Source organism: Cyprinus carpio, chromosome A21, assembly GCF_018340385.1.
Source record: "Cyprinus carpio isolate SPL01 chromosome A21, ASM1834038v1, whole genome shotgun sequence".
NCBI lineage: Eukaryota > Metazoa > Chordata > Actinopteri > Cypriniformes > Cyprinidae > Cyprinus > Cyprinus carpio.
In genome coordinates this window covers 17,269,236-17,297,221 of record NC_056592.1, presented here as the reverse complement: position 1 = coordinate 17,297,221, position 27,986 = coordinate 17,269,236, and the positions used below count along the sequence as shown (strand labels likewise).

The 27,986-nt window shown below is 36.1% G+C and overlaps 1 protein-coding gene and 1 long non-coding RNA gene across 2 annotated transcripts; one reads left to right on the top strand and one right to left on the bottom strand.

The window, feature by feature from the left end:
* Window positions 1-254: 254 nt before the first annotated feature.
* LOC109046106 (protein POF1B-like) lies at window positions 255-19,279 on the bottom strand. The gene is made up of 13 exons (XM_042711096.1): window positions 18,644-19,279; window positions 17,473-17,541; window positions 9,962-10,176; window positions 9,390-9,423; window positions 8,696-8,776; window positions 8,181-8,273; window positions 5,600-5,713; window positions 5,312-5,464; window positions 4,559-4,678; window positions 3,656-3,785; window positions 2,299-2,368; window positions 2,079-2,202; window positions 255-653 (listed from the first exon to the last, which is right to left on the bottom strand). Exons 1-12 carry the CDS (start codon window positions 19,133-19,135, stop codon window positions 2,082-2,084), a joined length of 1,692 nt encoding a protein of 563 aa, XP_042567030.1. The 5' UTR covers window positions 19,136-19,279; the 3' UTR covers window positions 255-653; window positions 2,079-2,081.
* Window positions 19,280-19,392: 113 nt separating this feature from the next.
* Window positions 19,393-25,659, top strand: LOC109046387. Its single transcript, XR_002010541.2, has 3 exons — window positions 19,393-21,679; window positions 21,873-21,955; window positions 24,842-25,659. It is a non-coding gene; the product is annotated as an uncharacterized LOC109046387 (long non-coding RNA).
* Window positions 25,660-27,986: the final 2,327 nt, after the last annotated feature.

Genomic DNA, 27,986 nt, shown 5'->3' with positions numbered 1-27,986 from the left:
TCAGACTTTTAAAAACATCAGAAAATGTTACCATCCCCAGACTTTTATATTTCTATATAGTGGGTCATCCTGCTCTCCAGATATCTGCATGGGCCATTGAAAACGTGCATCGGTTGACCACTATGACATATATGCATAATTTTCTACATAAAGCATCACCTCTGTGACATAACAATAATAATAATAAAAAAAATACAATTTGCATAATTAATACACCCAAATGAATAAGAAAACCAAGAAAACCAGCAATCACCTTTTACATTACAGACAATGCTCAACTTTTATTCCAGTCAAGGTAAATGATAATTGCAAATCATTTTTCTCCAAATATTTACATGCTTACAATAGTATTGACTAGAGGCTACTAAAGATGGTGGTGCATTATATGAAGAGATGAGTCAACAATATAAAAATAACTATCAGTAGTCACACGGTATTGTAATAAACAAGATACTTCTGAAAGACTTTGTGTCAGCTGATTAAATGCTGTTTTAGTTCTTACTTCATACGGCATTATCCAATTCCAAAGCATAAAAACTAAAAATGCAGTGCCACCATCACCAATAGAAGCCACTGGAAAGAGGGAGAGAGGAAGGGAATGATATTTGGACGGGGAAAACAGGGAGGCCTCTAAATCTTCTTCGTGTTCATTCCTGTCAGAAAGAAACAGTTTTTTAAGGATTGGTAATAACAGAACACAAAAGGGAGGAATTCACTTGACAGTTGCGCCACATTTGCATGCTGTATTTCAGTTGGAACACGTAATCTTATTCACTGACTAACTGATAACTATTTTATCTAACTCTGGAAATTCCCCTGCCAGCGTTTAATACAGCTCGAGAATTCTTGATTTGTTTTGTATGGTAGTATGAATGATAAAATGTTGCTGGCAAACTTCTCTGACTTTCTTTGTAGTCAATTTGGAATTTCAGCCCAGTCTGTCTTCATTCTGAAGCGAATATGTGGAAACTCAGTGGATACAGACACGTTGGCTTCCTTCCCAGAAAGTACACCCAGAAATGAGACCAAAAATCCTTTCTGAAAATATGACTACAAGATTTGTCAACTCAACAAGTTTTGTAAAGACATTCTGGCACTGCAGGTGTCGATGGAAACATCACTGGGCTATAGAGCTGAAACATACAGTCATGCTGCAATTAACATTTTGTCTTAAATTATAACTAGTGCAAAATCACAGCACCTATATTTTCAGTGGTATTTGTTGTGCTTATGGTGAGACAATTCTTTGTTTAAGCAGCAATGTGATTAAATATCATCTATTATTGTGTGTAAAATAATGAAGTCAATGGCAAAAAGTTATTTTGTGACCAGTCTAATGATAAATTGAGCTCAGAATGACAGCCTCATTCAATTATGCCCAAGTAGAATTTAGCATGGGCCCTCTACGCCAGGGAGCGATCTATTATTAACTACTGAACAGTATACTTCATGCTCCGGACAAGGTATGAAAAGATGTGAAACTTCTAGTGCAACTTAAGCAAACGGTTTCTTCATACTGTAACCTTTTTTATTTTTTTATTTTTTTACAGGAAGCACATGTATCACTGAGAACAGAAAACTCAGCCCAAACTGAATAAACTACTTAATAAAAAGGTTTGAGTAGTGTTAAAAGTATGAAAGTTTTTTTTTTTTTTTTTTTTGGATTCTTTGATGAATAAAATGTTCAAAAGAACATCATTTATTTGAAATAAAACAATCTTTTGTAACATTAGAAATGTCTTTACTGTCATTTTTGATTAATTTAATGCATTCTTGCTGAATAAAGTATCAATTTCTTTAAACAAAAAAAACTCAAACTCTTTAATGGCAGAGTATGTGATATCAAATATAATAAATTATATACTGTAATAAACCCAGACTTTAGTTTTATTAGACCATTTGTTGTGAATGTTTTGGTTACTGTATGACCTCTATGTAAATGCGCTCCTTTTCTAAAAGCTTTTATTTCAAAACATCATAAAACATTTGATATTTTATATATATATGACCAAGGTAAAAGGCATTTCTACACTGCAGCTACAGAAATGTGTCCCCTTCCAAACAATTTCAAGTCTTACAATCTAGATGACCCGCGAGGTAACCCCTGTACTCTTGATGATGACAGTCCTGTCCTCTTTAATGGGTGGTGTGTACTGGTAGTCGTCACCCAGCAGTCCCAGAATAGGGTACTGGTTCATGTATCTGTTCAATGATAGAAAAAAAGTTTACAATGACGATTGCAGCTGACCAAATTGCAGTTTAATTTCCACACGGTACTTATATGCATCACACACATACCTCTTGGTAACAACAGTCCTCGTTGTACTACTGGAGTTGTCAATCTTCTGCTGTTTGAGTCGACTGATTTATGCTAAGTTTTTTCAGTTCAAATCCACATCTGTACTCCATTAGGAAAGTAGGAAGGTTATCTGTTCAATTGTACAAGGAATTCACATTCCTCAAGAGTAATGAGGCTGAGGTAATGCAGAGACGGAAGAAAAAAAAGAATCTCAACGATGACATTCTTGCTTTTAATAAGGGTGCTCCACTCAGGATTTTCCACGGAGAAAGTCGATCACAGGAAGCAGTATCTGTTTTTTAATTTGAGGGGTGGATGAGGGGGTGAGCATTTTTTAGACATTTTTCAAAAAAATATATTTATTATACCTAAATGTTTGATCATGCAGTGCATATTTTAACAAACATATTTTTAAGTTAATTACTAAAAAAATTTTTTCAGTTCAAATCCACACCTATCAAACAACAAAAAAAAACATGAACCAATTTATGCTAAGTTTTTTCAGTTCAAATCCACATCTATCATAGCACATATTAACTTATTTAGCATGTATAATGAACAAGTAAGATTTTGCTTGTCACTGGCATTAGCTACTTATGGTGCTGCTGCATGTCATGCCAAACCTCTTACGTCATGAGATCCGCCATATAGAGACTGCTTAACAAAAACCGATTTATAAATACCCCATATCAAAAAAGTGATTATTGGCCGATAGCGTTCGGTAGCCAATCAATCGGAACACCGCTAGCTTATAATGAGAAGAACTACATCCTCATTCACTGAGTTGTACAGAAACAGACTTCATGTTGTTTTCCTTAAACATGTCAACATGGTCTGCTGAATTCATATTTTTATCTATTTTTCCAACAACAAAAAATAGTGTACAGAATGAATGACTGAATTAATCTTTAGCCTGGGTTAAATCTAGGTTCATCTACTAATTTAGCTGCTCAAAACTTTAAAATCTGGTTTATAAAGTCACTTTATATGTTTTTCCTTGTTCCTGGGTTTTACAGTAAACCTTGATTAATTGTAATCCTGTTAAGCCAGGGTTTAAGTCGGGGTTTAAATGTAAAATTGTTGCGGAGGCATTCCCAGAATGACAAACAACATATGTTACACAGCATGACAGAAAAGGGTCAAAAAGGCAGCGACTCAACACATTGAGCGTTATGTTTTTCCAGCAGGCTTCCAAGCCGTTCAATTTTGGTTAGTGATGACGGCCATAACCCAAGGAAACATTGGGAAAATGTCACTCATCCGCATCACATGGCAGATCTGATTACAACTGCATTGCATGCTTGTTAAAAACAACATTGTCAAAGCATTTTATGTCTGTATAATAGTGTTGACATACCTCCTCCTGGTGTTTGATGACACTTTCACGTTGTTCTAGTTTAGACAGAAGCTCAGAGATACGTATCTCCAAGCTGCTGTCAGAGGTCTGTGTAATGGTGCGCTCGGTCTGGATCTTTATTAGCTGAGTCTAGAAAAGAATAAATAAATATATTCTACTGTATATGCATCAAATGTAATATAGAATTTAGTTTTATATGCATTGATTGTATTGAAGAAATCTACACTACACATCTACACATCTTTCACAAGTTTGGGTTCAGTTAGATTTTTCACCAAAGCAGCATATTACAATGATTACTGAAGGATCATGTGACACTGAAGATTGGAGTAACGGCTGCTGAAAATACAGCTTTGCATCACAGGAATAAATTACATTTGAAAATAGAAAAGTTATTTTACATTTTAATAATATTTTACAATATTACAGTTTTTAATGTGATGTTAATCAGAAAAATGCAGTCATTTTAAAAAATTCCAAAAATATTACCAACCCCAAACTTTTGATCGGTAGAGTACATGACACAAATTGTTTGGCAACCATACACAGCCTATATGGATAATTAACTATATTACAGAATGAAACAGTTGTCTATTTATTGAACATTTGAGTCTTTATCACATTAGTCATGACACCATTTAATAAAAGCAATAAGCAACTTGAGGCTGTGTAATATACCAGCTTTACCATAGTTAAGTGGGTTTTGTCTAGAAACACCATCATCATTTAGTACATTGAGTACAAATGTATCTCAATTCGACACATTCGTTCACACCTTTTGATTTTTTGTTTCCTCCTAGGGATGCTCATATTGACCATTTAATGTTCGGAGGTTGTCGGTTGGGAAAATTAACCAAAACGACTATTCCTATTTCCTCCTTATTTACTTATAATTTATTTACCCGCAGACTCTTGAGTTCTTTGTCCTTCTCCTCTCGTAGATCTTTCAGCATCCGTTCATACTCTCTGGACAGCTCCTGTGTTTTGATTTGGATAGTGGAACTACTGCACTGCCCTGCCAACTGTGGAAGAGATAAATCCAATAAATATGACCTTAGTGTTTACACAAGATACAAGACTGCTTATAATGGCTGTATTTAACAACAATACTAAAACATAATATAAATAACATGTAGAGTTGGAGTGGATGAGAGATTTATCTGGGCTGTGAGTTTGCAGTGTGAATTCAATGTGCTGAGTTTAAATGTCCATGAAACATCTTTCACTTGAGGTGCCTTTGCTGCATACTTCACTGCACACAAATATGCAGTGTGTTACCAGTGTAGTTTGCATCATGAACAACTGACTCTGTGTCGGTTCTTTTAATGAAAAGTTTAGTGAAACATGCCAGCAGAGATTGTAACTCAATGAACCATGCTGGAAATGAATGGAAAACTGCTCTTGTGAGTCGTGTCGTGTATGACAAAGGTTTTTTTTTAATAGTTGTGCATGTATCAACATGCACAATTAATTAAATTTAAACTTTCACAATAAGTTTTTGTGATAAGCAGTAGTTAAATAATAAAGTTTTTAAATATTTACAAAAACAGCATTTTTGTTTAATAGGCTGCAAGTAAGTAAATATTTGCATTCGCAAAAGTTACTCATTTTGAACACATGCAATTGAAATACAGCTAATTTTGAGATTTGCCCACCTTCTTCTTGAGCAGCTCGTTCTCCTGCTCCAGGGCCCTCCTGCTGCCCTCCAGTTCTTTAATGCGAAAGTCTTTGCTGGGGTCTTTGCTCTGCAAGGTCAGTAGCTGACTTTCTAGAGTACGCTGAGCATTATTACTTTCCTTCACAGCAGCCTGAGAGAAAGAAACACATGAAGATCATAGATGGATCTACATTTATCATATAATGTCATGAGTGTGATTGATATTGTATTGTTTGCAGAAGTTATGAAGGGCGATTGAGTGACGTTTTATGGTGGCGCCCCCTACCTGCAGTTGTCTGTTGTGCTCACGTACAGTCTCCAGCAGTCTGTCATATTGCAGAGCCTGATCCGCCTTGAAGCTCAGATCTCTCTCCAGCTCCTCCTTCTCACTCTCCAGACGCTGCATAATAAAATGAACATAATAAATCCAAATGCAACCAAGCATGTGACTGTGCATGGTTAAGGTAGTAAAAATAGGCTTACAGGGAGGCTTAAAAGGGAGCAATGCTTTCTGTACTTTAAGGCAAAATGTTTCCTGCAAATTTGTCTGCTAACAAGGACAGGTTGACTACTACAAAACTTAAATAAAATATTGATTCAGGTTATTTATTTATTTAATTTTAATTTTGTGAGAAGAAAGGGACAATGATGAAATATACAGTTTAATGGTCATAATTACAGCTGCACTGTTAATCGAAATAGAATGAAATTGTGAAATGCCTGGATTATCTTTAAATTAATATATGCGCTGCATGCTTTTGTTTAGAGTAAAACTAACATTGTGATTTTTTTCTCAGAGTGTCTTGGTTCACACTAAATGCTGTTCCACATGAAATCATCTCTGCATCTGCTCTGAGTTTGAGTCGTCTGGGAAGGCAACATGCGCCAACAATCTTTCCTTCTTGTAATGAGAAGCGCTTATAAACTGGCTGTTGTCAACAAAAGAGAAGCTTTAAAGGGGTCATATGATGGGATTTCAATTTTTCCTTTCTCTTTGGAATGTTACAAGCTATTGGTGCATAAAGAAGATCTGTAAAGTTACAAAGACTAAAATGTCAAATCCAAAGAGATATTCTTTATAAAAGTTAAGAGTCAACCACGCCCTCCTAAAATGGCTCGTTCTAACATGCACCCACATGTCTACGTCACGATGTGGGTAGATTTGCAAAACACTGCCCAGATGTTGACGCAAAGAAAGAAGGCGTAACTTTTATTCTCGCTGTTGCCGCCGACGCCATGTTATGGAGATGGTGTGAGTTTTGTTGTGAAAGTGAACACAACTAATCAGTGGTTAAGTTGTATTTACAACACTGTTCCAGAACAGTCCAACTCAAATATTCAGATATGTGCACCGCATTTTACAGAGGACGAGGACTGTTTCCCTGAACCAGTAGCCTACAATGCTTCTGTGCAAAAAGGCTGTTTCTATAAAGTCGGGCAATTCCAACTTTGCAGGCACTTCTGCACGCTTTTGACTCACAGTCTGTAAGTACGTTCACATATTTAAAGAATTTGCCACTGACTATTCAAACACGAGTTTGAGCAGTGTAGAGTAGTGCTTGTTGTTTGTCGCTTCTCTGATCACAAATGTAGACATGGTTTTATGTCTACGCGGTGCGATGCAACAAATGCCTCGTTTGTAATGGATTTTATTGGTTTTGTCTCGTCACAGTATGGTAAGGGGCATTACATTTCCATCACACCGTTGAGGCATTTAGCCAATCAAAACGCACTGGACAGCTGGCCAATCATAGCACACTTCACTTTTCAGAACGATGAGCTTTGTAAAAAATGACTCGTTTCAGAAAGGCGGGGCATAGAGGAACAACAATAATGTACAGTATGTGGAAAATAATGTGTTTTTGAACCTTAAACCGCATAAACACATTGCAATACACCAAATACACAAAATAATGTTCTTTTTAGCAATGTCATATGACCCCTTTAAGGGCTCGCTGTGGTTTTCTAGCAAAATGGTTTGAAAATTAAGAAATTTAAAGATCCAAAAATGAAAGTACTGTAATTTTACAGTTTTTTTAAACATAACATTGCTATTGTTATTATTACTATATTATTATTTTTCTTAAATATTAAAAAATTTCCAGTAAAATATTACAATAGTAAAAAAATTATTATTTAATTTAGTAGTAGTAATATTAATAATTTTATTTTACAGTACCTTTAGTAGTAGTGTTTTATAGGCATACTGATACATAATTTTTTTTATAATAAAAAAAACAAAATCACAATCAAAATCATTCAGCCCTTGTTATAACATAAAAATATATGACAGCAGAAGACCACAAATGACCAATCACGACCAGTCAGATATCACAGACACATGCAAGCAGGCTTAAGTGCACAAGTGCGTTCAGTGTACTTCTATGTATTTCAGTGTATTTCATTGTACTTTTCTGTTCAATCAACTGCACACAAAGCTTAATTATAAGTAATTAACTTCAGCTGATTATTTAAGTGAGTGAATAATTAGTAAAAATGACAAACTCAGACACTGACGTAGCTGCTGTAGTCTTCAGTAGCTGTTGGCCACATCATGTTGGCTTACCGATTCAAAAGATGTGCGTGTATTTGCAGTGACACGATGATGGTTTATGTTTAACTGAGCAGAAGCTTCAAACATCAAAAAAAATCACCACAAGATTCACCAACAAATCAACCAACAAATCAGTTTGGCATATTTTTATATTATTTTACAGCTGATTGTTCAGCTGAAAAGGTGGGTTGTAAAACAAACGCACGCCCACGAGGCAGAACCTGATATGTTTCATCACCATATCTACAGTGGAAACTGGTCACTGTTTTTACAAGACAGGAGGCTGCTTTAGTGGTAGAATAATCATACTCACCCTGAGATCGTCCTGCATATGCACTAGCTCCTCTCGCAGACTGCTGAACGTGGCCATCAACAGACGCATGGTTTTATCAGCCGTTATACGAGTCTAGATGAGAGAAAGACACTTACTTACTGTGTCTGAAACTATTTTCAGTATTTCAAATTTTGGGGTCATTAAAAAACATAAAACAAATGACAGCAATTAATTTAATCAAACTAATTTAAAATAAAAACTAAATGTGTCGCACATATTTCAGTTTTATAATGTTGAAAACTCTGCGTATATCTACTTTTATCCTACTCCCTTGTGAAATAAGTTTCAAGTTTAAAAGAATTTTTTTTTTTTAAATAAACAGAATAACTGTGAGGCTCTGTTGTGCCTGGAGGAACATGTGTTCCTGGGACAGGCTCATAAACTAATAATCTACTGCTGTTAGAGGTGTCTCAGGGTGAGGTGTACTGAGAGGTGGGTGTGGCTGAGTGGGAGTGGACAGGACAGACATTCTTAATGTGTCCATAAGCTCTCACCTGCAGCAGGTAGCGGATTTGCTGCTTAGTCAGTTCAGACACTCCTTTAGGAATGATACTCTCTATTTCTTCTTTTTCCACCTGCACACACACATACATACAGACATATGCATTTAAAAACTCAAGTGTATATATTCTGCAACAAAGAGCTGCAGCAACTATATTACTATGTTACATTAACAATACATGTAAGTGTAAACATTTTAATCTCTCTCTTTTTTTAAATATCTTGAATGCTTAATAAATATTGTGTTTTTTTGGGAAGTTACATCACATGATATTTTTACACATTTTCTGCATATTGGTTGCATCACATGATTTAGATAAAAAAGTTTAACATTAGTATATATATACATATATACAATATGGTTCTGTAATATTAAAAAACAGATTCACTGTATTTTTTCTAAGAAATAATGTATTATGTATTACAAGCTACTTAATAAGGTTTTCTTATCAAGAATTTCATTTAAATGATTGTTCAGCATGATATCAGGACAGTGCCAACAAAAATATGAAAATTAAATAGAATCATAGAAAAAGTACTAAATTGTTATTAATGTCATTGACCCATTCTCATTGCTAAACATAACAATCAGGTGTAGAATTAACTAAGTGAAACTTGAAATCCTTTATGCAACATGGAAAACTTTCCGCTAACTCCACAGGAACTGAACGATTTGCCACTCCCTACCTTGTAGTCAATGGTGGGGTCCAGGAGGTGTTTCCTGCAGAGAACAATTAGAATGAGTCAATAAAGCAGAGGCGTCCAGAGGTGCTGCTGTTCTCACAATCATTTCTAAGGTGTAAAATACAGAACCTTTTGACTCGCCATGAATCACTGGATTGAGCATTGCTCTTAGATAGTTTTGGGCGAGGTGTAAAGGTTTCAGGTTTTTGATCAGTCTAATGAGTCTTTGAGAAAGTGTCTGCAGATTAAGCAAACAGATTGAAGATGAGATTTCCTTTAAGATAATGGTCTGTAATAGGTTTTCTCAATATGTGTCAAGTCCTCAATCATCTAGATTGACAGGGTTAATGGTTGCTTAGGGTTATCTGCGTGCAAATCTTCAACTAAAACACACAGAGAGAAATTTGCTAAGAATGAAAAGCAATTTGCACATCAAAACTACATCTTATTTGTAATTGAGGGATGCCATTTTATAAATAAGCTTGCGAAAATGGAAATATTACGAAATAACGAAGTTTTTAAATTCTGAAGGATGTGCTAGATTGTTGATAATAAATAAAGAGAAGCGCCTCTACCTTCCGCGGATCTTGGCCACATGCTCGGAGATGCAGGTGTGAATATCTGAGTTCTTGCGGTAAACCTCGGCAAGAAGCTCACCAAAGAAGCGGTTGTCCATCTTGGCGACCGGTTTCACATCGATAACCTCGGTCTTAATCTCACAGTGGCCATTCTTTATTTCTCTCAGGTCCACAACTTCCTGTTGAATGCTTGAAGTCTCCACCAACTCCGACTGGAAAAAAGGCATAAAGGATGTGAAGACAGGATATTTTTGCGTGGGAGTGCAAAACTTTAGTTGAATTACAAAAGACTTTAGCTGCTCTAACCAACTAATCAGCAAAGCAAACAAATCAGCTACAGGATCAACGCTGCTCTTCCTTGAAACATGCAAAATGTGATTCTTACATAAGAACAGGAAACTTCACAAGAAGCCAACAACCTCTGTCTATGTATGCTTAGAATTGAGGGTTAACTTTTTCAAGTATGTGTAAATTGTTTACACTAGACTGTGAGTGAGAAACATCAGCCAGTCCACACCTTGAAGAATAGTAAGTGAAACACCACACCCCTGCGTATCGATCCAGATCAGACACTACTGAGTGGCTTCGCTAACAATACTCTTAAAAGCAGCAAACAAAACTACATGCCAGGAGCTGCATGGACCATAAATATTAAAGGCCTGCAGGGGAGCTGCAAAAAAATTTGACACATGCAGCAACTAAAGCTGTTGATGGAAGGGTCTTTATGCAAATTTTACATTCTGTACATTGTCACCTTCTTGAAAGCATTAGTAGCGGTGGAGATACACAAAATGATCGGCCAATATAAGCATTTTTTAAATGATCTGCATTGCTGATTTTTCAATGTCAACTCAAATTCATTTGTAAAGTGCATTTCACAACACACAATGTTCAAAAACAGCTTTACAGAACATTATGGTGTTGTAGTGTATAACGTGGGGCACACGAGTATACTGTATGTATGTGGATAAAGTTGAACATACTTAAAAATAAACTCCAGCCTTATGCAAAGAGTTTGACAATAGTATAATTACATTCTGTGATGAAAAAAAAAAATCTGTCATGTTAAAATTTAAAGAAAGTATCCACCTTTTCTATTGTAAAATATCATGTTTTGATGTCTTTTTTCTCTTTTAAAATTAGACAATAGTTATAGCTTGAGGTGTGTCGGAGTGGTCGGGCTGGATTCCACTGATCCGTGAGAGAGAATCACACAGTGAAGGTTCATTCAGGGTCTAGTTTCATCCAGAATTATAAATGAACTGACACTACATGAGATCTTATGTTAAAATATTTAAATCACGTTGACATAAATGTAAGTCATTTTACCCATATGAAATTACTCTAGTCATGATTCTGATCCTTGGTTTCCAACATTAAGTAAAAATGTTAGGAGTGAATGTCTGAATCTCACCAAAAAATGCCCAGGTCATATTTCACCCCAAAATCAAAAGATAAAAAAATGATATAAAATAAGAAATTAATAATGGCAAAACACTACAGGCAAAAAATGCATACAATCTACACATTTAATTAGTGTGTTTGTTTCCTGGGATTTAAACATGTGTTCTTAACATTGCTAGTGCCACGCTCCAACAGAAAAGCAACTGCATGCATGAATCCAAGTGTATCTGTTCTGTCACAGTAAAAAGTTAATGTTTAACAGTGAAGTACTATGAAGCACTATTGTCCAGGTGTTTTCAGGCATTAGCATCTGTTTTTGACAGTGGGTGTGTCGGTCCTTAAGAACATTCCACACATTCTGTGGCAGAAAGACCAGTGATGGTGTTAACTGGGTGTGTGTTTGTGTGGACTAACTACTGAGAGCGCAGTGCGAAACCGGTTTGAAGCTGCAACAACAACGAGCCAAGCTTGTTAACAGTTGCGCATAATTTGTGGTTTTCACAGGATTAGCCAAGACCTGCCAAAGGTTAGCAGTTCTGCAATCAGTCACTTAAACCTTTCCTGTTATACAGTATTTCACAGCAAACAGTAGGATGCAACAATACAGTTAGCCAACTTTAAAAAATATTTATAAAACAATAAAATCCAAGTTTTTCACATTTCTTCACTGATGGCACGGCACAGAGGATTTTTTTATTTTTGCAATTTGAAATGCTATTTAAAAAACAATAAAATGGATTATCATTTCTACTTCAAATTTCTTTTGAGAGAAGTATTATTTTTATGGATTGGCCATTATTTAGTGCTATGAAGGAAATCCCCAGATATTGCTGTAGCTGAATTAAAACAGAGAACGTTCTGAATTATGAAACAAGAAGACAATAAACACTCGACTGCTACAATGTATAGTTTATCATAGCCCTTCAAACAGTGTAGAATATATTTTCTGCCTCATTCTGTGATAGGAAGCAACATACATTCTTTTTCTTTTTTTTTAATATGTTATAATCATCTATTTTGTTGGTCAACAGGTTAATAAAGGCTTCCCTTTTCACAAGACTGTAATGCCGCATTTTTAAAATTTTCTTTTTCTTTTTTTTTAAATATATGAACATTTATAACACTATACCTTGTATTATAATACCTTTGCATCAAATGACAAAATTTAGTTAATGCTAATGCAAGGATGTTTCTAATACATAATCTATAGTAGTGACAGTAAATTTGACATTGTTCGCACTACTGACTGCCTTATTAGTCTCTCTATTTTTTTCCTTTTTTTGAAAGTCATTAAAATACTATCATGAGGATTTTTTTTTTGTTTTTTTGCTATTTGAGAAAATGGAAATGCAAAAAATATATTTGCATTAGTCTCCCATTAACAGCTATAGAAGTTTACCCAATTATGACGACTTCTGCTGCTGAGAAACCCAGATATGTGAAAAAGGTCCATTACAAGGGAAGAGCCTCTGACTGTCCTTTACAGTCTGTGACTGTCCCATATACTGCCAAGTAAATAACAGTGTCAAGGTACATAAAAGGTATGAAAGTCGTCGTCAGAATACTCCATCTGCCATCAGACATGCAATCTGGGTTATATGAAGTGATGAGAATACTTTTTGTAAGCGAAGAAAACAAAAATAACGACTTTCTTCAACAATTCCTTTGTCAACAGTCTCCTCTGTGTCTTTCCATATCACCGTATGCTGCGTATGCTCTTCTGTATCATCCGCGTAGACAGCGTCACTGATTATTAAAATGGGTTTTACTGTATTCTGCCGCAGCTCATGTCTGGTGTAGACACGGTGTTTAATGCCGTTGGTGAGGAGGGAAGCCTGTGTGTCCTATGCCTTAGTGGACAGCATGAAACTCACAATAATAAACAAATAACAGAGAGAATAATTAAAATAACAGTCATTCTCTCTAATATGCTATTTTTCAATGTTTGATGCTGGTGTTTTTTCCCTGTAGATTATTTTAATTAAAAAAGCAAAAAATTTTCATAATGTTTAGTGAAATTAGGCTATTTGGCAGACCAAAAAAGTTTGAGAACCACTGGTCTAAAGTTAACAGACAGTGTTTAAAAAGTGCAGTCCCCATGTTTACATATGTTTATTACAGTGACTCTGAATTACCTAAAGTAGTGTGGTAAAGCAACAGATTTGTTTTTATATTTCTGCAATCTACTTTAGTTTGTGTGATCTGTATATTAATGTTTACACCAGGCTTATTTGTCAGTGCTTTATGTTGTCATAATTATTACATGCTTACAGGGTTGGAAGTTCAACAAATCAGTCTATATACTACTGTGATTGTAGTTTAATAAAAAAAATGTAATTCGTGCATCACCTAATTTCATCGCAACATAGGCCGGCCTACAGAAAATAAAATTTCTGTTCATTTGTTTTTCTATATCTAATACTGTCCTAACCCTAACATAAAACAAATTTAACCACAACACCCACCAAAAACAAACAAAAAAGAGAACAAAACACCAGCTTACTGGTGGAGTGGAGACAGAGTGATGAAGCCAAACATCAGAACAGCCACATTGCGCCAGAACACCCACCACACACCAGCTTACTGGTGGAGTGGAGACAGAGTGATGAAGCCAATCTGCAGATATGGGGATGTTAGAAGGCCATGATGGTCAGAGGCCAATGGGCGAATTTGGCCAGGATGCCGGGTTTACACCCCTACTCTTTTTCGAAAGACATCCTAGGATTTTTAATGACCACAGAGAGTCAGGACCTCGGTTTAACGTCTCATCCGAAAGATGCTTTTTGTCAGTATAGTGTCCCCATCACTACACTGGGGCATTAGGACATTAGTTGCTGACATTAGTTACTTTTAGCATCTGACAAGTCGGAGCAGGTTCTGCACATAGCAAGCAAGGGCACATAAAAGAGTTTAGTGCTTCAGTTTAGTTTCACTTTCTCTTATATGCAAATACCATTCAGTTGTAATGTTGTACCCTCAATTCCCACAGCAGCATTGACTAACTGCACAGGAATGTTCAGGAAGTGTTTCATTAAGTTGTAATCTTAAAATAAACATTACAGCAGCTAATATAGCAGCTTATATATCCCACCATCTGAAAAATACTTTGTGCTTGGCCTTTAAATCAGCTGTAGGTGTTTTAACTTGAAAAATGAGCAGTATGAAATCATAATTAGGGCTGTGTCATTTGATTAATAATTTTCATCAAATAAATTATATATGTAAAGTCGAAGACTGAGTCCAAATTCATAACACAGGACACATTCTTGTGTTCTTTTGTTTAAGTAATGTATACATTTTCAAGTCATTAAACTTTAAAAAACAGGTTCTGGAAATTTACATATGGTTGAGCAGGAAAAATGGTGTGCATTTTTATCATGTAATAATTACCCAGAAATTAGGAACTGTAGCTTTAAGTGTCCCTTCACTTTGATGTAAACACATAGCTGAAGAAACAGCTATATCTTATCTAACTTTCTGATAAGCCTATTCGCAAGAACTATGAGAAGACACTGTTTGAAGCCAATCATTGCTACTAAATCTGTGACTATTTCCTTTTGGCTTTGACTTTCCACAATACCTTACTGTCTGCAAAAATAGGTCAATGTGTGAGCCAAAAGCCTCTCTGTTCCAGTGTAAGAACAGCAGGTCATTGCTTTGGTCAACAGTGAAAGGAAGGAGGAGCTCGGTTTTCAAGTTGTGTCTGACCGCAGGAAGCCAGTGAAGAGCGATACAGAGAAAATGAGAGATTTAACATTTGAAGGAATGAAGGTACTTTTTCAAGCATTATAAAATAACCTTTAAAAAAACGATCAGTTCTCATCAGCCACTGTAAAACAATATAATTCCAAACTATTCATTAGGTGACGATTGTTCTAAATGAAAATAAACTGAATTCCATTACAAAGAAACTTTTTCACTGTTGTTGAACATTTTGAAGTAATTTTGCAGTTTATAATCAAGCAATCCTGGTTCCTTCAGATTCAATTTGAAAGATAATTTACTTAAGGTCTTAACTGGGAATTTAAAACAGCCAGTTCAAATGCTCTCATGGTCCCAGGGACTATACTTGTAAAAATATGAATTATATTTGTACACACTGTAATTCCTCTGCTCCATTAAATTGAAACTTAACATGGTTTTGCATTCAAATTTTTGCTCTAAGTCACTGATTTGCAAGAGTCAAGCCTAAATCATGAGCTGACAAGCAGTCAAATCATGGGAAAAAGTAAAAAAGTATTTGGTTTTATTCAAGATCCAAATCCAAACAACAAACCATAATAAAATAAAAATACAAAACAAAATAATAATGCATAATGCATGCTTTTATTAAAGAAAATATGTATAAGGCATAATGTATTTTTAAAATAATTCAAAACCTGAAAATAATAAGAAAAAAAACAAACACACAAAAACACAAAAATAAATAAACACACACACACACAAAAACAAATACAACAATATATATATAATATATATATATATATATATCGTTTAAAATAAATTTTCATTCTTCCTGACAAATGTCTCCACTCACGACCTCAAATCCTATTTTTCTGAGTAACTAGTATGAAATATTCAAATGCACATAAATGTTTGATTATTTATTGTCATTTAACTTAGTTGAACCAAAGTCTGACCTCAGAAATTATAATAACTTCTGTATTATATCACATCTGTTGCTGACCAATGAGTCCACTTCACAATAGTTGCTTCAGTTCTTGTATTTCAACATAAAAGAACCTCAGCATTAAGTTATGTTTTACACTTCTTTCTCAAGAAATACTCAGGAACTCAGGTCTATTTTTGCATTCATCACGGCATGTGTAAGACCAATAACATCATAATGACATCATGTGAAACTCTTGACCAGCCTTCAATGCTATTTCACATTACAAAATCCTCCTTGATGTACAAAACTTGAAGCTGACGATAAGCTCCCAACTCCTGTCCCAGCATGTCTGCAAGCACAACCCTGACAATTCTCTTTAAATCATTATGTGTAATACTTTTCAAACTGCTTTATGAAAGGCTGATGACTCAGCCTTACATGGCACACACTAGACCTTCACGTCCATTGGTTAAACTCACAGAATGATTTTCAGCACCTATACAGACCATCTTAAAAATAAAGCTGCTAGAAAGCTGCTATAAACTCACAAAATGAATGCAAACATGTTTTGCCTTCTGCTCTGTACCAACATTTATGTTTGAAAGACCTGCGAATTTGTATATTTGAAACACATTCATGAATGAAGGAAATGTATAAATGTCAGAGACTGACCTTGTGGCACAATACAAATATAAATTTCATAGCTGCAGGTTTTTAGGTTTTCAGTTTAGAGTCTGTTTTCACATTTTGAAATGTATAAGTGATTACTTGTTTATTAAAAAAGAAATTTTAGAGTGACATCCTATCCTGTTTCCCATACTTCATGTAGTCTCATTTCATACTTAGATACACACAACATGAAAAAACAAGTACACTGACTTTTGAAAAACGTTATTAGTGTGATGACAGCTCTGTGGCATGTTAAAATAATATTTCATCATATAAAGCAAGGTGTTTGTTTGGAAGTACACATTTAAGGTCTTCCAACATACACCTGTCATCTTCTTATCACCTGCAGGCTAGTTGACAGCAACAGTTGCGTTAAAGGGAAACTCCCATTAACACTTTCCTTGCAATATTATGAATATTGTTGGGTCCTATCTAAATGGGCGTTAACACACTGTATCTTCTGGGAATTAATGAGTCCATTCTTTCTGTCAGACACACCCTAAACCCTGCAGGTACTGCACTTGTGCTCAAAAGCATAAATTGTTGTCATATAAAAATATGTGCGTGCAACTACACACTAAAGCCCGGGTTACATCAAAGCTTGTTCTCCCCGCTCAGCTCACAAGCCAGAGGCATGAACAAACCCAGAAGAAAGTGTGTGTAATACAGTACTTCGTGTAAAGGCATGAAAGTCAAGTCAAGGGTAACAAGGTGTGTGTTTGTGTGCTAACCGTATGAGCGAATACAAACAGTTTTCTGCCTTAAACATTACTGATCATATACATGTGCCTGTTTGCATACACGGTAAACGTTATTTCATTACCTCAGATGGTTCAGGGCTCTTGACTGGACTGGATAACTGGCTGAAGACAGATGTTTGTCCATTTATGTTCTGAATACAGAAGAAAACATCAATGAATAAGGGCTTCTTGAATGCATTGTCTTGTGCTAAAAAGTCCATTTATATATATATACCATTACTGCTCAGAAAAAAAAAGAAGAAAAAAAAGATACAGTTCAATAAATACACTGATTAATAGCAGGGTGTGTTATCAAATCGGTTATTTTGTCACAGCAGAACCTGATTTTAAACAGCATATTACAGGTTTTTCAGCTAAATTTAAATGGTTAGACATTCAAACTGTCAGTTTAAATCTACTTTCATTGTATAGCTGACTTTTGTCTAAGTCTATATACCAGTCTGGTTTTAATGTGTTAATGTGTTCATAGCAAAAAATATGATGAAATTGGAATTTTAGTTTGGAAGACAGAATTTACATTTCTAGATGTTTGAAACCAACATACAAAACCTCTGCTAGAGATATAAAAATTTATTTATTTGCACTTACAACTCTAAACAATACGTATTAAGATACAGCACAGCCCATGTGCCCATTGCCAACCAAACCCAGTTTCCCCAATTCACATCAACACATTTAAATTCTACAAGGCTAATTATCATAAAATTTAGCATACAATAAGATCATACATAGGCATGCATAGGCTCCATATTTTACTGAGAGATGTAGGTCTAGTTATAATTAGCTAGTAAGGTTTTAAAATGTGACTGCATATTAAATGGTCATATATGACACTTTAAATTTTTAATTAAATCTTTTTGTGTATGTGTGACCCATATTGACTAATTGATCTATATCTTGTAAGCGCAATGTCGTTTTTCATAAAACTTGGTACAGTACAATCATGTCTGGTCATGGGGGGCGCTAAAGAAACCTAAAACTTTTGAATTACATTATGTGCTGACATTTAACTTCAATGCAGCTGTATTGACACGACAGCATCTTATCAGCACCCTCTTTTCATTTGACAATTTTGGTTATTTTTTTCCACTTTTCCAAACTACCTGGAACCCTGTAAGCAGTTACATTGTAAATACTATATATTAATTAATTAAATTATATTTTAATGACATGTAACCTATAGATACTGATGTAACACAAAAAGAAAAGTAAAGAAGCAAAAATGAACACTACTTGTCTGTAGACATCGGTTTCGTCGACGCTGCTGACGCGCTGAACGTTCTGGAAGTACACAGGTTGCATGACGCGCGGGGCCTGACTCAGGTACATGACTGACTCCGCGGGCCGCCGCTGCTGCACAGGCACCAGGTATCGCGCACCCCCGTACATCATGTTCCCCTCCACTTGGTTGTTGATGTACTGGACCTGCTGTAGCTGAGCTCCCCCCTCCACTTGGCTGTTAATGTACTGTAACGGCTGTAGCTGAGCTCCTGTCTCCACTTGGCTGTTGATGTACTGGACCTGCTGTAGCTGAGCTCCCCCCTCCACTTGGCTGTTGATGTACTGGACCGGCTGTAGCTGAGCTCCCGTGAGGTTTACCGTTCGGTAAGTCGTCGAACCTTCGCTCATCCCGACAGGAGTGGATGTCAAGAAACTCTGTGTGCTCGGTTCCGCGACGGTCACTTTCTTCAGTGTCGTTACGCTTTGGGAGTACGGTAGAGTCATTTCTGCGGTTGTGTAAGTTCAGAAAATTAAGTAAGAAATACCATTGAAATAAAAATGAGTTAGGTGAAGTTAGCGAAGCCCTTATGCGTGCCGCTGCCTGACTCCTGAAGTCTCTCCTGTGAAGTTGGTTAAATGAGAAGAGGCGTGTTTTCCTAATCACTCCACCCTTCAGCTCAAATATCCAACTATCTGAAACGAAGCCATAGGGAGGCCACAATGAAACATTCCTGCAATAACGGAGGCAGCCGTTTCAGGACAGCAGTTCTAGAACCTAGGGCTGGACAATAATTCAACATCAATATGTATCGCGATATAGTTTTTTTCAATAACGGTGAAATTTTTAAACACATTTCCGATATTTTTATATACATTACCAGTGTTTCCCATACATTGATTTATTTGTAGCATTTGACTTTGTTGAAATATTTGTCGAATATAAAATTTATTTGAAGATTCTTTCTTTTCAGATTCTTATTTAGAGCTTTATCATAATAGACTGTATATTAACTTATTGGGAGAAAAATGGTAGTTAGGCTATATGTGAAATCAGACATTTGAGCTCCCCCATATAGTCAAAATGGCATAATCATAAAACCCCGCGAATATCCGACTGTGAGATTGGTAGTCCAATCCTCGAATCGAAGCATCGAATCGTCGACTTTTCGGGGTCACCCCTAGTCTCATCAGACTTTTTTATGCGTTTTTACAGCGTTACACATTTTAACCAATCACACATGATTCTGTTGAGTTTATGAACACAATGGCCAATAAGAGGCGTCCACATTAGTCATTGCTGAAACCTTGGAGTTTTTGCAGGCATGCTAAATGAATCTCATTCCAGTTTTCACATCATAAGCAACAAAGTGCATATGTATGAATTTCGTAAGAAATTCATTTATCATACAGTGTATGGACAGCTTCATTGATGATTATAACAGGATCTCTGGCTAGAGTGAAGTCAGTGATAATTCTTTAATGCGAATGTTCTTTGCTCGCTTTCTCCATAATTTACTCGCTTTTTGAATAACTATGTTAATGAAAGCATTATAATTTGTAACTTAGAATGTTTTTATTGAGTTGTGATCACTTTAAATACAAATTAAGTCATATTAAACTATTTAACTGTAAAATCCTATAGTTTACCTTACTTAGATATAATTAGTTATCTTGACTTAGTTGTTATACTTACTAGGCTTTATTAAGTTACAGCCATTTTACAGTGAGTAAAACAACTAACTTACAACTATGAGTAACTGTTACTTAAAATATTCAAGTAGCCACAACAAAACCGATGACATTAATTCACCAGTGAGAGGCAGCAGTGCGCTAATGTGTTGCTAATGTGCAACAAAACAACAGAAGAAGAAATAAGGGCGGTAAGAGCGCACGGGCAACAAGCAACATTTTGAATTTGTGTGCCGAATTTGCTGAAACTGGGAAAAAGGAGAGAGACTGCTTGCATTTTACCTCTGGACAAAGACTGATTACTTATACATATAATAATAAGTGTGTGGATGTATCTTTCTGTGTGCTGCCAATTTTAATTGACTAACATTAACTCCTTGTCAGCACCAGTGTTAGCTAACAGGCAGCAAAGATCTTTGCTATTCTGCTATTAGAACAAAAACTAGAGAAATACAGAACTTGTGGCATATTTTGTTGAATTTAATTTCTCAAATTGAAAATGTGTTGCTAGTTAAAAATTAAAGCATAAAAAAATTCAGAGGTACAATTCAAAACATGCCAAAAGTCGTCAAGATGAGCTCACAGTAGGTTTTAAAATCAATCTTTATGTGCCACTGATAGTATTAATTGTTAACAGTAATCTTTGGCAATGTTTCCTCTTTTATAACACTGTGAGGCTTTGGCCACTTTTTAGGTTAAAGTCATTTTTCAATTTACAATTTATTGTCAATATTTTAATACATCACAATCATAGTCATTACGTGATCACAAATTTACAGTTTAAACTGAATGAGCTCATTGTCTTGCAGTAATTATTTCTCTGCTGTGTTGAGACACTTAGTACTGTAACAGAAGAAATGCTGCTTTTGAATTGGTTTTACAACTAAGGCCTCAAGTAGATATGTATTGAAAATTTCTCTTCTTTCTTTCTTTCTTTTTCTTTCTTTCTTTTTCTTTCTTTCTTTTTTTCTTTCTTTCTTTCTTTCATTTTATTGTAAAACATGCAAATATCAAGGAATGAATGTGTCTGTAATCTACAATTCACAACAGTAGTGGAACTTGCCTTTATCTGAAGAATTATTTGTCATATTTAGAAAAAGTACTTGTGGCAACTGTCTTCTCTGAAGAGCGATCTTGTGAACACCAGCCTCAGTACAATGAGGTTGTTTCGCTAGATAAGACCCTTCTTCCTCGTCTGGGATCGTGTAGAACGCTTTGAAGCTGCAATTTGGACCTTCCACCCAGTGAACCCCACTGAAGTCTACTATATAGAGAAAAACACTGGAATGTTTTCCTCAAAAAACTTAAATTCTTTTCAACTGAAGAAAGAAAGACATGAACATCTTGGATGACATGGGGGTGAGTAAATTATGAGGAAATTTAAATTCAGAAGTGAACTAATCCTTTAAATGTTTTCTATATTTTTTATTATATTTAATAACAATATTTAAAATAAACAGCGTCAATGACTTCTTTATTGACACTTTGACAAACCTATTTGTACTGTAATTTTTGAATGTCTTAAACTTTGTTTTTCTTTTCATACTTCCAGAACCCAGATTTGTGCAAACCCATCTGAGGCCTACCTGTTTTACTTTGCGGTTACCCCACATACTTCTACAACTAACCCGCTTTGTAAGTTCTCATAGTTACACCTTAAAGAAGCACATAATTTTGGAAAAAATACCTGTGTATTTGCTGGTATATTACCTTTGTAAATAGATAAAGATATAAATAGATACCTTTATAAAGATTAATGTTGACTAGATACTTAGTTCAACCAAAAATGAAAATTTTGCCATTTAATCTCCCTCCTGTCATTCTATCCCATAAAAAAAGTTTGCATCTTCATGACACGAATGAAGATATTTAACCCAAATCTCTGACTACCAAAAAAACATAAAATCAATCCATATGAATGGAGCCGATTAATCTACTTTTTGGGCCAAACTGTTCAATGAATTGTAAGGAGCAGTTTCAGTTATATTTCCACTTGAACTTGGTTAGGCGTGGTCTGATTAACTGTTCTTGATCCAGAATTCTTAGCCGAACACACTGAACTATGCTGTAGAATGCCTGGAGTGACGTCACTGCTCAGGGTTGGTTGTTTTTCTTTTGCCTAGCCACCAGTTTCTCTGTAGCTGGCAAACACGTGTAAGGGCAACAGGTCAATTTAGCTCAAAGGGAATCATTTAAGATTTTAAAGGGAATTTGAACAGAATCACTGTTTCACGGCTGATCACTGAAACGGCCAGCGATTCACTGAACGAGCCGTTTAACATCAAATCTGCGCTGGATATTAATATCCAAAGTATAGTGAAAACACTATTAATTAGCACAGTAACAAGATCGGCAGTTTAAGCCATTAACTTGTAAGCAAAAAACACAAGATACTTCTCTTTTCAATATGAATAAGGCTTTATTAGACAAATCTAAGACATATAAACTAATCTAACACATAAGCACACGCACTCACACATTCACACAAGTTACAGGAGGATAGAAAGTTAGGGAAGAATGAGTTTAAGAGAATGAAAATGTGAAATCCCAAGTTTACAGCAATACGTGAAATTGCATAGACATGAACAACCATTAATCACTTAATTAACCCTCGCACTGAGTTACTCAATGAGGTTAAAATTATATTAGATAACACCAGTACAGATGTGAGTCTGGATGTTACTTGCGTTGCCTGTTTAACGGGGTTCCCTTTGTTGTCGCTGAAAAGGGGGCTTCCCGAGGTTGCTGATTGGCTGGAAGTTCAGTAGTCGTTGAAGTGATGTCTTGGGAAGCCCGTGGTTGGGCGTTGGCTGAAGATGCAGAGTTGTGGGCTGGTTGAAGTTTCAGACGGGCACGCGAGGTCAGACTCGGAGACACGGCGTTACTAAACTTAACTCAGAACACGAACTCTCGAACGGAAAAGAAAAGAAACTAAAGTAAAAGGATAGAAGTAAAGTGTGACGAGACTATGTGGTGTTTCTTCTCATCGTGGCTAAGTAGCAGCAGGCGTGCAGGCCGAAGCACGCTGGAACGGCGCTCGAAGAACGCTAAAAGTGATGACAAAGCATGACTAAAAGCTTAAACTACAAGCAAAGCTAAAAGCCGGCATGACTGATAGCAAAAGCTAAACGGAAGCTAAAAGCTAAAAGCCAAATTTGATGGTGTCCTGAGTATTTAAACTGGCCTTTTGGCCACACCTCAAATGTTGTCTTGACCAATTAGATATTGTCTTTTCTCAGTGTGTTGCATTGTTTGTCCCACCCATTCATAAATCATATGTTATCTTATCAAGCACGAGGTCCGAATTTTCCCACTCTTGCAGGGTATAATTTGGACATGATTCCTATAACAAGAATATGATACATTTGATAAATAACTGATGGTCAGAAAGTTTTCAAGCCAAGAATATTCGAACACACACATACTAAACATGAATATGATCCCTTAAGCTATTCAAGAGTTATTTAAAAAGACATACACAATAAGTGATTAGAAACATTAAAATCAAATGTGTCGGTTACATAAATGATATGGAGTTAAGCAATGGACTGATATCCATTTAGAAGTCTTTTTGAGTTCATTTTGGTGCATATATGCATTGGAAGGCATTCTCTGTGCCATTCTGGGGAGTAAGGATACCTCCCTGTGAAGACCAGAGGGGTTAACAGGTCTCCTTAGGAATTTCAGTCTGGTTCTGCTAGGTGGGGGGAAGTCAATCCAACGATCTTGTTTACTCTCATGGCTTTACATGTGAGGGTCAGACTGTCCATCTCTTCGATTACTTGCCCCAAATTAGACAATCTCTTCTTCGAATTGAAATTGTCAATAATTGTTCTAATGGTGTTAATGTTGAAAGCTGTTCTGTGAAAGAGTTGGTTGGTTATCAGACTGTGGTGCTAGGAGTTGATTTACAACATCCTGCCTTTCTGTGGAATTCGGCTCATGTTTCAACCAGGCTCCCGATCGAATCTTTAATTTGTCTGGTTCACGCTACACATGCTATTTGAGTGAAGTAAACAAGTTAATAGCAAAATTAAAAGAAATATTTAATCTTTCATAACATGGGTGCTATTTACATCAGGTACGATATCTTAACTCTTGCATTACTAAGGCAACAACTGACACATTTATGTTGCATTCCAAAGTGCTCTGTTAACAGCCGAACAGTAAAAAATTAAACCATGTCAGTATTGGCACAGAATGGAATGGTTAAGCAACAAGAATGGTTTGGACTGACAGTGGAAAAGCAGCTCTAGTCTTTGGAAGAGACATAACTATCAACTGTCTAAAGTTTTGGTTTAATAGACATTCAGTTGAAGGGCAGAAATTGATCTGATTTCACTGAAAATGTTTTTATTTGTGTTTCAAAAATAAACAAAAGTCATTGGTGATTAAATGATGACATAAATTTCAAGTTTGGGTGAACTAACCCAATGGCATGGCAGTGTAGGCAGGACAAATAACACTGAAAACTGATCATCCACATTTCCCTGCTAATATTGTTTTTATTTGGTTTTAAAGGTGTCTGATGTTGATGCAGTCTGGGCACTAGTATCTGTTGGCTTGCTGGCTTTCACTGAAGAAGAAGTACTTCTCCAAATCTTATCTGCCTTGACCCTGTGTCTTCTGCCATCATTGTTCAGGGTAGTACTGTAAAGAACAGTCTCCCGGGTCCACCTCAACCATTTGCTTCTGGACCACCATTTGGATTACTGGTACATTTGGATTACCCTAATACTGTGAAGAACACTTACAATATGATGCTTGACTTGGGACAGAAAAAAAACCTATTGGCAAAATTGCCAACTCATTGCCATAGTTAAACTCATCGTACTGCTACCTCCACTGTTTAGCATACCATAAATCAGACTGTTTTTGCTTTGTTTCAAAATGTTTGTAATACAAATTAAAACTGCATTGAAAAATATAAAAAATACATTACCTTTAACTTTGAACTGTCACTACCTTAGATTTATGTGTAATTATGTGTGTGAAGAATAGAACATTGTTGTCAGTAATTTGTAATGGATGTTTGATGCACTTAAGTTACTGGAGTAACGCTTACTTGTTTTTTTAAAGGCAATCAGTTTGCATGCTTTCAGCAAGTAAACTAGATTGCTGTTCAAGTAAATACAACTTAGAAATTCAAAGTTGCAGGAAATGTTACTTGAGTGAGCTCAACTTAAATGAGAAGTTTGAAATATGCACATAGTATATTCTACTTAATCATTTAGTTGTTGAAAATAATGATTCTGAGTTACCAGAACTTGCGTGTAATTTTACAACACTAAATAAACCTTTGTTAGTACAAATTACTATTCTTATATCACTTTACTTGGGTTTTTTCAAGGCAATCGGTTTGCATGCTTTTTTAAAGTTAGGTTTACTAATTAGAATTTACAGTGTGACATCATATCAGGTACTTGTCTAAACAGGCGGGTTTATGATGCGTGTAGTTTATAGCTTACAATACACTAACATATAGTACTTTTAGCCTTACCCTGCAGTTGGTTCACACTCTGCCTGTGGGTAGATATTTAATTCTTATTTGCTTAATGACAGTTTGGTACACCAAATTAACTGATATTGAATAAGCTTTTGTCTTAGAACCGACGAACAGCTACTAGGTTATTCGATTCGATTTTCTGAGCAATAATGAGGAAGACAAAAAAAAAAAAAGAATAATGTTTCATTTAAACAAACCCAAAAATAAAAATATGACGAGATGAAAAGAAATGTGTTAAGTTTGCTATTAAATTGATTTTTGTGGAGAAATAGAGTACATCCTTTTCAAGAAGGCATGACCTCATGCCGACAGATGGATGGAGGCTAAGGAGGACGAAGAATCCCGAGAGGGCCAAACAAAAAGGTCCAGGGTGGTGCAGAAGGTGGAATAATCCAAGGGGTGACCTTGAACAAGGAAGGGCAGATGGTATCCCTGTGCACATCCAGGGCTGCACTCCACATCGGTGTTACTGGAAGGAGGAGCCATGGAGGAAGTTGACTCGATGACACCATGGAGATGACCGAAGGCGATGGTGACACTGGAGACAGTGCATAGCTGGAGAGCTGAACAAACGTAGAGAGACCAATGGAGCTTCAGTGATGACTCACCGAGGTGGAAGCAGGGATCCAGAGGGCAGAGAACTGGAGTGACGGAGGTGGAGCCTGAGGGAGGGTGGAGCTAGCTAAAACCGGAGGGGTAGAGGGACAGAAGGCAGTGAACGACCAACAAGTCCGTGGCAAAGGCGTTGCAAAGGCTGACCTAGGTGCAGCCGACGTACCAAGGGAACCTGGCAAGGCCAAGTGCCCAATGGTCACTGCTGGAGTCGAGGGAGGAAGGAGTGCAGGCACAGGAGCCAGGGCAACAGGACGAGGTGGTAAGACATGCTCAGAGGCTGGAGGCAGAGCCACGAGCTCCTCACGCCCAGGAGGTGATGGCTCCCAGCAGTCCCAAGGTGTTGAATTCACGCCACTGAGAGGACAACTGCTTCTTGTGGTGGTGGTGTTCAGCCCTACATGCAGAAATGAGCAGAGGCATCATCCAGGAAGATAGGTTCGCCAGAAAGAGGAAACCCTCTAAGTGTTCCTTGAAGGAGCGATTCCCTTGTTTAAGGCCAATTAACAAAAAAGTAGGATTGTCCATAGTAAAAAAAAAAAAAAGCCAACAACCAAAAAACACAAGCTAAAATGAACATGCAATGTGTAATGTAATCATTCTATGTCAGGTCTTCTGTAGCAATAGAATTAGAAAGAGCCTTATTACCAAGTGTGCTTACATGCACAAGGAATTTGTCTTGGTGACAGAAGCTTCCAGACAGGTTGACAAAGTGACGAGACACAGATAAATACATACATACATACATACATATACATATAATATATATTGAGTGAGTAAGTGAGTAAAAATAAGTATGTAAAAACAATACACAAAAACAATACACAACTGATAAAAAGACAGTAGACAGTATATTGCATGTTCAGATGTGCTATATACAAATTATGCAATTAACCTATTTTGGATTGTCTATTTATTTATTTATTTGTGACTATTGACTATTTTGCATCTCTGGTAACAATCTCCTCAGATTCTCTTGAATGCAAATCGAACATTTATTCACAAACATACCACTTTTTTTTTTTTTTTTTTGATAGGTTAAGCTAACCAATTTATGTTTGTTCACTTGGACTTGCTGTCCTCATTTTAATGCATTATTTTTCATTTTCCCAGACTTTTTCTGTTCTGCATGTGAGACTGTGTCTGTAACAGTATTGTCGAAGGGAGAGCAGTTGTGTACACACTTGAAAATAAAATACATTTTTGAATTCATTTAAAATGCTAAACAAAAGCTAAATATTTTAAATGAGCTTTTGATTATTTATACATTTTTATTAAAGATGATTTTCACAGAACAATTTTGGCAAAATGGCACCCCCTATGCAATGCATATGTTCGCACCTTTGTGCATGCCTATCAAGGAACACCACAGCAAATGCCCAGATATCAATGGTAATAAGTCTTATCTGGGTTGAAGATCTGGCGCTATATTCACAAAACATCTTCAGGTTAAAACTAGCTTCTAACTGTCCAATATAGGATAAACTCTTAAAGATAATGGATGTGTTAGTCCTAGTGTTAGGACTCCTAAATTTCTTTGCTCTATGA